At 45.3% G+C, this 16,011-nt stretch overlaps 1 protein-coding gene across 3 annotated transcripts in view; it reads right to left on the bottom strand.

Annotated features, from left to right (window-relative positions):
- Nucleotides 1-16,011, bottom strand: part of Kif26b (kinesin family member 26B) — a 403,420-nt gene that overhangs the window by 245,678 nt on the left and 141,731 nt on the right. Inside the window, exon 3 of one of the 3 annotated variants that reach the window (XM_021161225.3) lies at nt 9,845-10,378. In XM_021161225.3, the coding sequence (XP_021016884.1) occupies nt 9,845-10,378 (534 nt within the window). Of the gene's footprint in view, nt 1-4,700; nt 4,923-9,844; nt 10,379-16,011 lie in introns of those variants that run through there. The other 2 variants (XM_029479381.2, XM_029479378.2) reach the window with 2 other exon arrangements.

The raw sequence follows: 16,011 nt of genomic DNA, 5'->3' as shown, positions 1-16,011 counted from the left end.
GATTGGATATTAATTAGCTGGATGTCCAGGGTGAGTTCGCTGGGAAGGAAACTGTAAGTTCTCCAGTTTATTGAAAACTCTACATTATGAGTTCTGTTAAGAAGAAAATTTATATTTTATTAAATTGTAAGTGAGTGAGAAAGCAAAGATATTAAAATCAGTGACTAATTAGGAAACCAGGAAGGATGGGCTCAAACACTCTATCTATCTCTAAGTGCATTTTAATATGAGATTCATAAACCATATCTGAAGCCTGGCTCTTTCAACATTGGCCCCAAAATAATAGGGCATTTACTCTTTTGGATCATTTTAAATCTGCTTCCTCTATGACCCCATGGAGTTTATGATATATGTTTCCCCTCCTCCTTAAAAAAACCTCCAAATATGAGAGAATGTCGGCCAAGGAGTCTTCCAGTCAGTATTTTATCAATTTGCCCAACAATGGCAGAAGAAGAACATTTCTACTTAAAATATGAGATTCTCATTTGAGATGTGATGTGCTCTTTGGTAAGCTAGTTTCTTTGCAGAGGGCTATGGCTTCCATACCGACTTGATGGTTTGGGTACTGTTTCTTCAGCTACTGTGAGTTCTTTACTGAAAGGGCCACCCTGGGTCTATTCAGCTCAGCATGTGACGCTGCCTGAAGGAAGGTGGCTTTCCAGCTTCAATAAGTGTCATGGACACTACTGGGTGCTACACCCAGAGCCACATCAAGGGACCTCATCTCACATCATCCCCACGACTGCGACTTTACCCAGGAGAAAGTGCAAACTCTCCACAGTGAGAAGGCTCCATGGAGACTCCATAGCAGGCTGGGGCCACGGGGTAGGGAGGATGGTTCTGTGTGGGAGAGGTAAGTCTAGCATGACCCCAGCCTTTCATCCTTCACACTTGGAGAAGATCTGTGATGCCTAGCCCCCTTGGAGACCTTCAAAGAAACCACAGCTGTGCTATTCTCACTTAGCCAGCCCACTGTGGACAACAAACACCTTGACTCTATAAAGAAGGGAAAGCTCTGTCACTAAAGACATCCTGGAGAAGATGGCTGAAAGAGGAAGGATACAGAGTCTGTGTGCTTATCCACAGTCTCCACTCTAACTACAGTCCCACGGTGTGGCAATGCTCAGTTTTGTTGGCACCCAGCTTAGCTTAGCCAAGATCAGGGCAGACAAGCCAAAACACCCTCTGTCCACTGGCCCACCCCATCCCACCCACTCACATTTGGTGCTGAGGCAAACAAGGCACCTTCCTTATTATTTCCTCCAGTCTCTTTCTAGAATCTAGGAATATTTTTAAAGAAGAAGAATAAAAAAAAACAAAAACAAAAACAAAACCCTACAAGTTGTTCTAACCAAGTTAACTCAAAGCGTCTGCCGGGACAGTGGAGATAGAGCAGGGCCCCTTCCATGATTGTCAGCTTAGACCCACTAGCTAGCTCATCTCCCCAGGGTGGGCTGTAAAATTCTATGTGAGTACAAATGAGTGGAAGGGGTTTGCACCAGACAGGGAGGGTCAGTGTGTTCCTGCTGACCCTTCCCCCAGTGGCTGCCTGCTTTGCATTTGTCCGCTCTGGAGTCCTCTGGGCTCCTAAGGGGGTGTGGCTAAGTCACCTCCCTGCCTCTCCTGGCTTTGTCTTTTTTTAATGTTTGCTCCCTTTGTTTCTCTACTACCCACTGAGTGGGAACCCAGCTGGCTGTACCTGGCTGAGAAAGAGCCCTTGGCTACTTCACTTCCTCACCCCAGTTTCCTTTTTCATTTGTCTACCTCTCTGTCAATCATCACGTACAATTTGCCCCAAATTTGTGTCCATGTGACACTCCAGAATATGTCCTTATTTAGAAATAGAGTCTTTGCAGATATGGTCAGTTAAGGTTGAGAAGAGACCATGCTAGATTGAGGAAGGCTCCGAATCCAGTGATCTGTGTCTTTCCCTACAACAGAGAGAAGGTGGGACAAACTGTGTGGAATCAGGCAGAGATGGGGTGCTATAGCACAGGCCCAGAAGCAACGGGGTCTAGAAGAGGTAAGGAAAGCTTTCTGCTCCCCTGTAGCCTCAGGCTCAAAGTTCCCAGAACAGAGAGATAGACATTGTGCATTCCAAACAGCCTAGTTGATGATTATTCGTTATGACAACCCTAAGAAGTTAATACACTGCCTTTCCCCCAAAGTCATTTGTGGCAGAGCCTTTAAGAGGTGGAGCCCTGAGAGAAGTGAAGTCACTGTGGTCATGGCACATGATTGACCTTGGGACCTCCTCATCTTCCTCTTCTGTTCTTTGCTCCCTTGCCACCATGAAAGCAGTTTGCTACACCACAAAAGTTTGAGCAACCAGGGGCCGAAGACTCTGAAGTCATAAGCCAAAATAAAACTTTCTCCATTAAAAATCCCTCTCCCTCCTCTCTCCCTCTTCTCTCTCTGTCTCCTCTCTGTCTCTGTCTCTGTCTCTGTCTCTCTCTCTCTCTCTCTCTCTCTCTCTCTGTCTCTGTCTCTCTCTCTCTCTCTCTCTGTCTCTCTCTCTCTGTCTCTCTCTCTCTCTGTCTCTGTCTCTCTCTCTCTCTCTCTCTCTCTCTGTGTCTCTCTCTCCCCCCCCCTCACTCCACATGTGGTACATGTGTGTGTACCTGTGTACAAATGTACATCTGAGTACAGACATGTGCATGTCATACCATACATGTGGAAGTCAGAGGACAACCTGGGTGTCATACCCCATTTCCCATCTTATTTGAGACAGGGTCTCTTGTGTACCCCTCTATGCACCAGGCTGGCTGCCCTGAACACTTCCAGGGATCGCCTGTCTCTAGCTCCCATCTCACTGCAGCAAGATTATAGGCAAGCACTGCACAGCTAAAGTGCATGCATTCTGGAGAGACCCCATGCCCTCATGGTTGTACTGTGAGAAATCCCCTACCCCCTTTCTCCTTCTCTAAGGCGATTGCCTCAGGCATGTTGTCACAGTGTGCTACTTTCCTACAGGAATTCACTGGTGCCATCAGGAAGTTATGAGGCCAGTGACAGATGAATTATTCCTTGAGGCTAGACCTCAACAATTCAAAGCAGGGCCTGGGTCTCATCCTTAGACATTCTCATTTTGTTGGACCAGGGTGTGACCTAGACGTTGAGAATTTCTTTTAACCCCTCCCAGGGAATTCTAGTGTGTAGCCAGAAGTTGAAAACTCCACTTTGAAAGAAGCAAACAGTCCATTTCTCTGTTTTAGATCTCCAGGGCCTGTCCTTCAACTTACTAATAAAAACTGATGTGAGCCAATACTTATGTTTGGGTCTACAATTCCCAAAGGTCTTTCAAATACATTTAATCCTCAAGATACCAGAAAAGATGAGAATTCCTTTCTGAAGCAGTCCTATGAGACCCTGTTCTTTTGGTTCCAAAGGCCTGATAGAAAAGAGAAACATCCACCCCTGTGTGGCAGCTAAGGCTCTCCACCCCTAGCTCGGAATGGCTTCTGCAGTTTCAACACTCTGAGAGACTTACACAATGGTCATCTCTGGATGCCAGTGGAGAGCGACTGTGGCTCGCCTGTTACTAGGACTCTGTAACAATAGGGGAATTTGAGACAACTGGAAAGCAATGGGGCAGCATGAGCCGCCTCTCATTCTGTGGAGGCAGCCAAATGAAATGAGCCCACTTGCTGGTGCGCCGCTGACCCAGGGGGTGAGGTAGTGGCTGGTGTGGGATGGAAAGCCCATATGCTTCATCATCTCTCACGTATGCAAACCTCCTCTCACTTGCCCTTATCAGGTTGTCAGTTACCAAATGCTTCCTTAAGGCCGCTGGAACAAACCGGCACTGATCTATTATCTTAATGGTCTGGAGAAGTCTGAGGCAACCTGAAGAACTGGTTCCTTTGGAGGCTCTGAGAGAAAACCTGCCTCCTCACCGTCCAGCTTCTACAGATGCCTGTCCTCCTTGCCCTGTGGCCCCTTCTTCAGGCCAAGGCTAGGAGCATGGCATCTTCCCAGCTCTTCCTCTCTGGTTCTGATCCTCTTGCCTCACTCTTACCAGGACATGTGTGATTCCTTCGAGTCCACTCAGATAATCCCAGACAACCTTAAGATCCTTCATGGAGCCTACAAAAATCCTAATCAGGGTTCCACAACCATAGACTGACCCGAACATGAACATCTCTCAGGGTCCTTCATGACCAGATTTAAAGCATTGTTTAAGCCTCCTGATACAGTCTGGGAACTCCTTGCTGACCAAGACCCTATCCACCATTCATAAGATGTGACAATTCCTTTTGACTTTCAGCCTAGATTTCACATCCTTGAGAAATGTACTATAAGTGGCCAAATACACTGACACATTCTTTTTCCTGTGTTCAGAGTTTATGGGGAGGGGACATCTATAAAGATAAATAAAAAAAACTGCCTTTCATTCATCTAGGAACGGTGGCCTTTGTGACGTCATAGTTTGTGATGCCAAGGAGGAGTCTCCATCAGACCCTCACTCCTTTGGTGCAGGAGCCAAAAATGGATTCCTAATGCTGGCCACCTGAGAGTACCAGTTTTCCTGCGGCCATTTACCATTGTGAGAGTGAATCAGGCCAAAGCAGCTGCCATTCAGAAGGAGATAATTAATCTATAGATGAGCAGGAGGGCTGATATCCTTGTATCCCTTTAGTGTCAAAACTCACATGGCCAAAGGACAGTCAACAGGCACGTTCTGATTTGTGCATATTTACCTTACACAGAGTGTCAGGTCAGGACGTCAATAGAAGAAAGTCTGGCTGTGAAACGGCTCACCTCATGGTCTCCTCCGAAACGAATTCTCAAAGATATTTCACAAGAAGTTGCCTTTGCGATTTATCATTTCTCACTGCCTCCTAAATTATTCTTTTTTTTTTCTTTCCTCTTGTGAGGCAGGCACTTCCCAAAGGATATAGGCTCCCTGTTGGAAGCCTGGTCTCTTCTTCATCACCCTTACTGCATCTGAGGTTCAGAAGGACAGCCTCCCCTTCTTTATATAACATCTCCACCGGCTCAGGTTCCCGGGAGTGGAACCGTACCCTCAACACTCATTAAACTCGAGCTGCTTCCCTGCTCAAGGAACACTCTGGCTCTGGGCCAGAGGAAATCTGCTCCACAGAGGGAAGTGGGAGTGCGGGTGAGTAGGGGAACTGCAGCTGGCTTCCAGAGCAGTCAACCATCTCTGACGAGCTGGCTAGACCAAGGACTACAGAATATTTACTGCAGGGAGATGTTCACAACAGGAGACACTCAGTCTGCCAGACCCAGAGCCCACGCCTCAGGGCATCAGGGCGATATAGTCACAACACGTGGGATACTGATTCATAGCCAGACCCCAAATCTCTTTATCCCAGAGAGATTTCCTCCGGTCCCTTTAATCATTACTTGGTGGGGGGTGGGGGTGGGGTGGCACATGAGTCAGTCAGTTCTGACATTGCCAATAAAATGTATCCCGGACAATTTCAAGACGGGAATTTGTCCCTGTCATCTTTGAATCTGATTTTGAGCTGCAACAAGAGCTGGATTCCGGTTCCTCCAAAGTCTCAGAGTGGACAAGCACCACTCCACTTGTGCACTTAACTGCCAACCTCATCATGTGTAACTTGCCTGGCTTCTCCCTCACTGTGAAGACCACAGGACAGGAACACGGGTTTTTAGCCTAAGGAGGCAGCCCCACCCAACAAATAGCACGGTGCCTACTCTATGACAAAGGGCTTTAAAAAAATAATACTGGTTCTTGTGCAGGCAATTCTCTTTCATCTGAGATGGGGCAGAAGAAAGTGAGAATTATTGTGAACATATTACAAAAGGAATACACCCATAACAGCCACACTTCCTTTTAGGCATCTTGTAGATTGTCCCTCTCACCCATCTCCATCCCTGGCTATTTTCTATTACAGCTGTGGTCCTAACCCATTGTCCTTGTGACATCAGTAATGGTACAGCAGTTGAGTCTATATGGCTCTCATGGCTTCCAGTGTGGAAGGTAAGATAGGACTTGCCTGTGTAACAGCTAGCACTATCAGAGACATGGTAAAAACACCTCCCCCACGGGAGGAAGGCTGTTTCCTGACCATGCAATTTATACTCACAAAACATAGACTCTAATAGTGATGCTTGTTAGATCTATTAGAATACCTTCGTAGAGTAAATGCTCCTCAATATAGAATAGTGTGGTAACGTTAGACATCATACTGGTGCTAGATTTGAGAAGGAGGGCCTTGCAAGTACTAAACCAACAGTCTTCCAGTGAGCTACCCAAAGACTGCATTTCAGAAAAATAAGTAACACCATGGGAAAATACACCAGGCGATGAAGCAGAAGCCAAAACACTGGGTCTCTTCACAAGTTTACAAATTGTGAATGACTAGATAATGCATTTCTATGTGATATGGGCTTTCAGAAATCACATCTAATTTTTTTTCCACACAGTCTCCATTTTATTTTAAAACAAGTATGCTTTACTTCTTATAACTTTGAAAGAAGGCATGTTCTGTTCCTGACAGCTCTAGTTTGGGAATTGATTGTTCCCCTGGGGCCTATATGAATAAGGCTTGGTCTTAGAATGGCACCACTGGAAGATGGTAGAATCTTTAAGAAGTAGGGCCTAATGCAAGGTCTTTCTGTCATTGGGAGCATGCTCTGAGCAGGCTTTGGGATCCTCTTTTAGCAATTAGGTAATACATAGTTTGTCTCACCACACCTGTGAGGTTTAGAAACTCAGGAGAAATACACCTCTGGGCATCTCTGTGGGCTGACTTTCAGGAAAGATTAACTGAGGAGCCAAGTCCAACCTTGAATGTGGTTATGTAAAAGAGAAAACCAGATTGGCACCAGACTTTCTATCTTTGCCCCTGTTCTGTCAAGATGCAAGGAGGGAAGCCATCCCAGCCGCATGCTACCACAGAGTGCTTCATCTTCATGCTTTCCCCGCCATAACAGCCTGTATCATTTTCAACTGTGAGCTAAGATAAAACTTCCTCCCTTAAGTTGTTTGTCAGTTATTCAGTCAGAGTGACAAGGAATGCAATTAGTACAGAGGCCAGCTGATCACAGACCGACATCTCAAAACAGTAAGCACAATAGCATTTCTCTTCTCTCAGTGCATCGTTCTTTATATCTGTTATAACGATGGGACACTACCACAGATGCTGGGAAGATGGCTCAGTGGTTAAGAGCACCTGTTGCTCAGATAGAGGACCCAGGTTTGATTCCCACCATTCCCATTTTAGCTTACCACAGTCTGTAACTCTAGTTCTAGGAGATCTGACATCCTTTTCTGGGTTCTGTGGGCACCAAGCACACACTCACATACATAAATACAGGCAAGATATGAATAACCAGAAATTTAAAAACCAAAAGGAAAGAAAGAAAGAAAAAGAAAGAAAGAAAGAAAGAAAGAAAGAAAAGAAAGAAAGAAAGAAAGAAAGAAAGAAAGAAAGAAAGAAAGAAAGAAAGAAAGGAAGAAAAAGGAAGAAAGAAGGAAGAAAGGAAGAAAGGAAGGAAGGAAGGAAGAAAGGAAAGGAAGAAAGGAAGAAAGGAAGAAAGGAAAGAAAGAAAGAAAGAAAGAAAGAAAGAAAGAGAGAGAGAGAGAGAGAGAGAGAGAGAAAGAAAGAAAGAAAGAAAGAAAGAAAGAAAGAAAGAAAGAAAGAAAGAAAGAAAGAAAGAAAGAGAAAAAAGAAAGCTAAAACACAGCCCTATGAAGTGACTTTCAAGACTAGGCTACAAAGTCTCCTTAAAGGTTTCCTTACTGATTCTTTTCCTTATTTATACAGTATATAAATATATAGTTATGTGATATAATGTGGTATATGTAGATTAACCACACAAACTTCATCTAAAAGTCAAATGGATGCTCAGCCCTGAAGGTCAAAATAACGGTTGTTTTCCTTGCTGTTCTGGGTCTCAAAGGAAGCCATGTATGGGAAAATTGCTGACAGAATCACACAGGGCCAAACTAGGGAAACTGGAAGCAACACACTTGGGAAATGGGTTGGATAGGAGGAGAGGAGAAAGCTAGTGTTGGTCTGTCTCTGGCTGTGTAGTCATAGGTCACTCGCTTTCTCTGAGCATCATATTCCTTACCATAACAAGATCTAACCATCTCCTCTAGGCCCACTGCACGATTAAATAAAATTCTTTGGGGGAACTATAAGGTATTCACATTTGATCAGACACACTGAGTTCATTTTATGTGTCCCCATATTTTGGTCTCAGGTCACAAAACGGCTCTGTGTAACCTCAATTGGTTTGTTTTTCTTCTGGGCACACAGGCAGGTTGGTTTTCCCAGTTTCTCCTGCAGGGAAGTGAGGCTAGAGCATTGGATTCTTGACAGCAGAGTATGAATGGAAGCACTGTATACCCAGGCTAGGCCTCAAACCCACGATGGGAGCCTACACACACACACACACCATTCCTTGGCTGGTTACAGACGATCTAGTGGAGGAACTTGAGGCCCATGAAGGATGGGGACACTGCTGATGAAGGAAGCCTGGGTCCCCATGTGATAAGGGAAGGCTTCTCACCCCATATGACACAGCACATCTGAGAAGTGACCTGAGGTATTCAGGACTATCTCATATACCAGTGACACTCCTAACAACCCATGACTATGGCTACCTTTCCACGTCAATGACAGTTAAGACATAGAGGACAGAGGACACATGTTGACCCTCTTCCAATAGAAAGCTCCCTGGGGAATCAGGACTAATGATTTTTCTCATCTTTTGGCTTGGTTGGTTTAGTTTGTGTTTGGGGTTTTTTGCTGTTTCTGAGACAAGGCATCACTCTGTACCTCAGGTTGGCTTTGAATTGTCTCTGTTGTCCAGGCTAGTCTGAAACTCTAGATTTTTCTATCTAGGTATGCACTACCATGTCTAGATCAGAACTATTTTTTTTTCTTCAGACTTGAGACCTGCTCTTACTTTTGAATACTGAGACCTGGTGGTATGTGTTCATTGCAGTACCTAAAGAGGTGGGGGAAGGGGGGCCACAGGAAGGAGAAAACCAAGTGGGAAGCCTTTTGTGACCAGTTCCAACATATTAGCGATGAAACTAAAGTAGAAAACAGTAAAGGTCCTCCTAGGTACAAGAGGTTCTTCCCCAGCCCTTTCAGAAGGTACAGATAGTGACAGTTGGATGCCAATATAGACCTTCATCTATAACCAATACAACATCAATAAACTCCATCTAAATTATTAGTGATGCCCTGACTAACTCATAAATTGCTTTTTGAAAATCCTAATTTTAGAGAGCTAGTGCAGTCTTGGGGTAAAAATGTTCTTACCTATTTGTCTTAATTCGTAAATCACCTATTATCAGGCACATATCCTAGATAATATACTATGTGTCTTATAGACATACCTTTGTTTAATCCTCCTACTATTGTATCAATTCCAAAGTGAGAGATTTGATCCTGAGGTAGGGTAATCCCTTTGTGCCAAGTCATTTTGCTAGTATATATACAGGACAGGTGATCGGCCCAGTTCAAACATTTTTAGGTCTTTGCTCTTAATCACTATACTACACAGTAAAGCTGGTGGCTAGGAAGTCCTTGACATTGTCTGAACTAACATGACCTCCTAGGGAGAAGATATGTTAGCTAAGCAAGAAGGTGGCAGGATTGGTAGTTGACAGAGAGTCTCTTCAAGCAAGCAGGCCTGGCTGGAGCTTCTTGGTGAGAACTCTGCAGGGTTACATGGAAGCCTGAAGCACTGAGCTAGGAGCTTCCAGAAGGAGAAAGAAGATATAGCCTACCTCCGCCTCGACTCTGGCTTCTAGAGGAAGATCTGAAGTATGTGTTCATTTCAATATCCAGGGAGGAAAACCCTCTACTTCCCTGCTTTTAGGGGTGCTTACCTGGTATGGGTACAGGGTAACCCCATTAGTTCTTGAAAGGGACCAGGTGCCGTCTAGATATTGATGAGCCTGAATGGCCACCGAGTTGAGGATGTTTCCATTGCTGGGACTGGTGGCCATCTGTAGGCTGACCTTGGCCTGGTGGGTTGGGGAGCCACTCTTCTTTTCTGCTCCGTTGCTGACCCCAAGGCTGTTGGGTTTGCCACTGTGTTTGTTGACAAGGCCTGTGTAGGTAGAAGTGGCATAGGGGGCAGGCACAAAGGCCCACTCCCTGGGCTGCTGGAGCCCACCCATGTGGCGAGACCCCACCAGTGTGGGAATGCTGGAGATCGGAGGGGGTGAGCCCAGAGAGGTGTCATAGTGCTCGCTGCCAGCTGCCTGCTCCAAGGTCAGCACCATTTGGATGGCTTCCTGCTTTAGCTGGTTCAGGTGTGTGGCACAAATGTCACAGCGGTTGTCTCGGTCATTCCACGACTTCCTGATAGTATTGGGAACCTGGAGTTTGTCGTGAATCACAGCAGAGAAAGCAGGGTCCTACAGAACACACAAACAGGAAGAAAGAAAAAAAAGAGCAATTTGTAAATTGATGCTGGTAAATCCAGTTCAGACATCTGCCACCCAAGGATTTGACTATTTGATTGACATCACCATGAAGATGCCAGAGGAAAAGCATTAGATGGCAGACATTATGCAAGAGTTAGAAGCTGAAAACCTTAAAGATACTAAACAGAACACAGTCTCGTGGTGTTCCTTCCACTCAGTCAATGGGGAACATTTCAGATTCTCCTATGTCCACTAAACAACTGCAGACAATCTGCTCTCTCCCTAGTCCAGCATGGTGGGGGTGTGTACCTCATTCTTGGTGGCAGAGAACTGGCAAAGGACAGAAGTGTCACTTGCGACCGGGAACAGAGATCCTATTCTGCCAAACTTTGGCCTCACAAGCATGTGTGCTAAGTCAGCACCACAGGAAAGAAAACTAACCAATAGATTCTAGAACCAGGATCCAGCCTGCTCCAGCAGCCAGCACACCTCTGCCAGCAAACTCAGACCTGTCACTGGCCTCATGAGGACCACCCCCCCACAATCTTCTGGACTGTCTTTCTCATTTCCTGTCCAATCCAAGATGCTTCCCCTACAAGTTTTACCTAAAACTACTACTGAAAACTCATCAGCCAGGTGGAGTGGCTCACACCTGTAAATGGCAGCTCTAGAGGAGCTGAGGAGGATTACTGTAGACTCCAGCCTAGCCTGGGCTATGACGTGAGGCCTCTGTCCCAACCCTTACTCCTGTATCTCATGCTCTGAGGTCATAGCTGAGAGAGAAGTGGGGGTAGTGAGGACTCTGTCTCTCATTCATTTGCTTTAACTTCCACAAAACTAGATTACATGAAGAAACAGCCCTGGTGATGCAAATGGGTGTGAAAATATTTCCTTATGACCTTGGGAGTCCCATGTACCCTTAGATAGGGCACTCAGCACACGGAACCTCTCCTCAGTCATGCAGCCACTGCGCCCTGCCCTTGCTGAGCTATCCTTTCAGCCCTAGGACTTCTTCACTTGTGGGGAAAGTGGGATGGCACAGCACTGCCCATGCACAGATGAACAGACCCACCACAGCATGTTTGGGGCCTGGCAGAGTTTGCAAGGCTCAACAGTTATTGTGAGGAATGAATGAGGCTCATCTTTGGAGTCATTTTCTTCAAGGATGCAAAAAAAAAAAAAAAAATATATATATATATATCACCCTTCAGAAAAGCAGTGTCAGTTTTATAGATCCGAGGCCCATCTGGACGGAGTAGCATGTCTGGAAGGTAACACGGGGCAGCCATGCAGCCATGGTGGGCAGGAAGATCGGTCAGTGGGAGGTTCGTTCCTAATCACAATCTGTCTGCGTGATGGACCCCAGCATTTTGTTTTCCCTGTTTAACTACCCTGAGCAGCTCCTCGGCGTGCACTGATTAATTGATTAATAAATCAAGAGGCCTCTTCACAGAGCAGCAGCGAGGAAGGCTTGGGAGGGAGAAACTCAAGGCGGCCTATAAAGTGGCTGGAGCGCTGGGAGGCTGAGGATGATTGGGTTCCGCCTGGAAAAGCCTTGCAAACCAGACAAGGCTCACTGTGGGGGCCTCCTCAGTGGCAGCTGCTTTGTCCAGGCAGTCCTTAATCATAGCTCAAAAGCATGTGGGACCGGAAAGAACCCCCGAGGGGGCCATTCTAGAGGAGACTGTCACCTCAGTTTACCACAAAAGCAGATCCTTTTGGATACAACCTGCGCTGTACCGTGGACCGTCTTGACCACTTCCTTGTCCATGATCGTTCATTTCAAGAGTCAAAGAACACATCCATGTGGGCTTTTCACAGTTTTATAGGAAATGTTCATTTAATTCAAAAGGCATTTATATGCCCCCCATATGTCACAAAATAGTTTATTGCTTTGCCACATGACATTACATAAGAAAACTTCCCCATCAACAAATACCACTCTCGAATGTTATTTTAAATGCTCATGAGGTATTTTGCCCTTAGGTCATTCCACCATTGTCTTGGTCATTCCCACATTCTACTGCATAATTTAATATAATCTGAGAAGACATCTATCTGCACACGCTCTTGAGAAGGGCAGTTTAACAGACTCCACAGTCAACAGCATAGGCTTTCCAGTCACCAATAATCTCCTGCGCTTCAAGAAACCTCTGTTTCATTGCTTATCTTAAATGCTTTTGCTGGGTAGCTCAATTGGTAGGGCACTTGGCAAACATGCCCAAAGCCATGGGTTTGACCCAGGGCACCATATAAACCTGAAGTGGTAATGCAAGCCTTCTGTTTCAGGATTCAGGAAGGGGAGGTAGAAGGACCAACTGTTTAAGATCATTCTCAGATATAGAGTAAGTTCCAGGCCATGCTGGTTACATAAGACCTGCCTGAAATATTACCATTGTTAACTCAATCATAAGGAAGACAATTACAGTAAGCCTGTGGCTACAAGAAAAGTCATGTGCAGACTTCATGGTATTTTGGATTTGGAGTGCTAGCCTTAGGTTCTGAATTCGATCGACACAGAAACACATCTGCCCTCCAGAGCTCATGAGCAACCCTGGTTCTGAGAACTCCTTCACCCCTGTCTTTGATTTGTACTGCCCTCCCTGAAGTAATCCCTTATATATTCAGCCTGTTACTATTTATAACTCAGTTTCCAACATTTAACAAATTGATATGTTCTAAATTGATAAGCTTCTAAAGTGCCAATCAGTACACCAAGCTGTGGAGCTATGGACAACTCCTGTCCTATGTGAGGTCTCCTAGATTATCAAATGCCACACCCTTCTCCTGCGTCTAATCTGAGGTGACTCCAGGGTCCATCAACACAGGCACACTATGAAACTCTGTAGCTCTTTGAGTTACAAGCCATCTTTGAGCGCTCTAGCTCCTTAACACTCTTTTCCACATACAACCAACACCAGACCTAAGACAGCCAGCAAACCGGCTAATGCCACAGCTGGGGCTATTTCTAATATATTGGCTCAGGCAGCCAAGAAGTTGCCAGTGACCCACTGCTTCTCCAGAAGAGGAAGGATAATGAGTCATCAGTTGCTGGCTGGTAACCAAGAGCTGTCTCTTCACTTAAGCAGCTCTTGATCCAAAAGCCCTACGGTAGCTAGGATCATCCTTAGGCTTCAACAAGTGAAGAGAAACATATTCGGGAACCAACATGTCTTTCTAGGGCTTTTCTGCACGCTATAAATGTTTTAGATTGACTGAAGACTTCAAAGAGGAAGGGTCAATAGTCATTGAGTTCTGCATGTGCTAAGACAGAGAGGAGTCAGTGTCATTTGGAGGTAGAAGCAAACAGGGAAGGAAGCTGTGGACAGCATACACTTGCTGGCCTTTCCTGACATGGACACAGAGAGGACTGAGGCCCAGAAGATGAATATAAGAGGAACTACTGCATTAGCAAAGCCAGAGATAGAGAGCTAGCCCCCTAGTCTGACATCTGCCTTGCTTATGGGCATTGAGATACGTGTGCTGTTCTGCCTCTGACCCACCTTATGACCTCAGAAAATCGTCAAATTGGAGTAGCATAAACCACACACAAGCAGAACCTTGATTTTATCACCTCCGTTTTTACTTCAGCACATATGAAAACGAGCCATTGGCACCTATGCAATATTTTAGCTTAAATTTTAAAGCTCAAAGTACTCTTATCTTTCAAAGAAAATATGCAAAAATTATTTTTTGTCTCATCTCTCACATGAAGAGGAATTTGAAAAGATGTTTGAGTACCTAGTGATGGTCCTCAGAAGGAAGGAGGTAGTGAAGTTAACGTTCACTCATCTAAACTGTCACAGTTAGTAATGACTACAAAGGAACAAAGGGAACTCCATAGTGTGGCTGTTGGGTGCCATAATTGCTTTGCTGCTTGTTCTAGGGGAATTTCGAGAAACGTGTCTCCTTTCTAACCTATGGGGTACTCTCTCAGTCTGATGACTCCCTTAGACTGAGTCATATATCTGGGAAATTTAATTCCCACAGGTGTGTCCCCCTGTGTCCCTGGCCTCAGTGACCATACATATCATTACCATGGTGTCTAGGAATTCCGGCTTTTCTGTCCGTGCCTATTCAGCTTCCGCAATATACCCATTCAAAACCATCCTTCAAACTGACAACTCCACACTAAATCCCTTTGTCCCTAAATCTTCTTTTACTTCCGTAATCACTCTCTAAGCAAATGACATAATTAGCTACCCTCCTCAGGGTAGAAATCTAGAATCGTCTTTGTCTGCTTTTCATTCATATCCAATCACCAAACTTGCTAAATGGAAGTTTCTAGAAAGCCTCACCCTGTCTATCTTCTTTGTGCTGCTGTCTCCATGCTCAGGGCCAGGTTAGCCTTCCCTCTGATGCCCACAGCCATGTTAATGCATTTAGCATCCCCCACTTCACCTGGTCACATGGTCTCCTCACACCTAGTCATGACTTCCCTCCACCCCTACAATAGTTGTAGTAAAATACACATCTGATGCCATCATCCCTCCTTTTTCAACCTTCAATTCCAAGGCCTAGGTGCCTGTTGGTCGTGTTTAATTATACAGTTACTTCTCCATTGGACTCTGAGCTGTGAAAGAGAAACTATTCCTTTGGCTTTTAAGTCCTTCAATGTTTAGCACACTACCTTTTACACAGGAATCTCATAAGAACTCTTGTGAAGTGAATGAATGAGTGAGTGAGTAAAGGAATGAATGAGTGAATGAATGAATGATACGGGTGCACTCTAGGTTAAAGCCACTGAATAACAAATTCATCCAGTGACCATCACTCCTTTGCCTTTTATAAATAAATCTCTATGCATCTTAAATGTTCCCCCAGTCTCATGAGCTAAGTAAGAGTGCTGCTGTGGCCTTTAAGGGGCAGGACCTAGCCAGAGGTCATTAAGATATCTGGAGAGGCCTTTGAAAGGGACTGTGGCCCCTTCCCACCCCTTTCATTCCCTGGTGGGGAAGAGATCAGGTTTACTCTGACATGGATTCCCCAACACTGCTGTCCGATACCCTCCCGGGAGAGCTAAAGAGTAGTAGCCCACTGACCATGAAGTGTATGAACCATGAGACCACAATCTTTTTTTCTAATTTCAACTTGGTCATCTCCGGTGTTTGCTACAGTGACAGCCAGCTGGCTGAAGGGATGCTGAAGCATTTGACTCTCAGGCTCAGACCTCTTCCCAGTTATAACCATTGTGCCTGACTGAAGGGCCTCATGTGTCCAACCTCCTTTTACTGCTTCTGCCTTGATATTACAATAGATTCTCGGGCCTCAGTTAATCTTTTCATCTCTTTCCTAAATTTCTAGGAGAGAGACCTTTACATAGAATGGACTTAAACCATTACTTCATGATCATCATTACAGCTGAGAAATTCTGGACCAGTATTCCAGTTAGTGGTTCACTGAGGTTGGCCCCTAGCAAGCAGGTGGTAGCAGATTTTCAATGGATGAGGAGAGACCTGTAATGAGGGTTGCAGAATCTGCAGGGCTCAGGCAAGAAAAGCCTGGCCAGGCAGACGGTGGTGTTTATGGATGCTCCTGGTTGCTTTCTGTTCTGTATTTCAGCCTCCTCGGGAACGGTTGCTTAGCAATAAACGCTGATGCCACTGTTGAGGGCAAGGTGATTC

This window comes from Mus caroli, unplaced genomic scaffold (genome assembly GCF_978045245.1).
Source record: "Mus caroli unplaced genomic scaffold, Mus_caroli_1 scaffold_1, whole genome shotgun sequence".
Taxonomy (NCBI): domain Eukaryota; kingdom Metazoa; phylum Chordata; class Mammalia; order Rodentia; family Muridae; genus Mus; species Mus caroli.
This window is presented reverse-complemented; position numbering and strand designations above follow the sequence as displayed.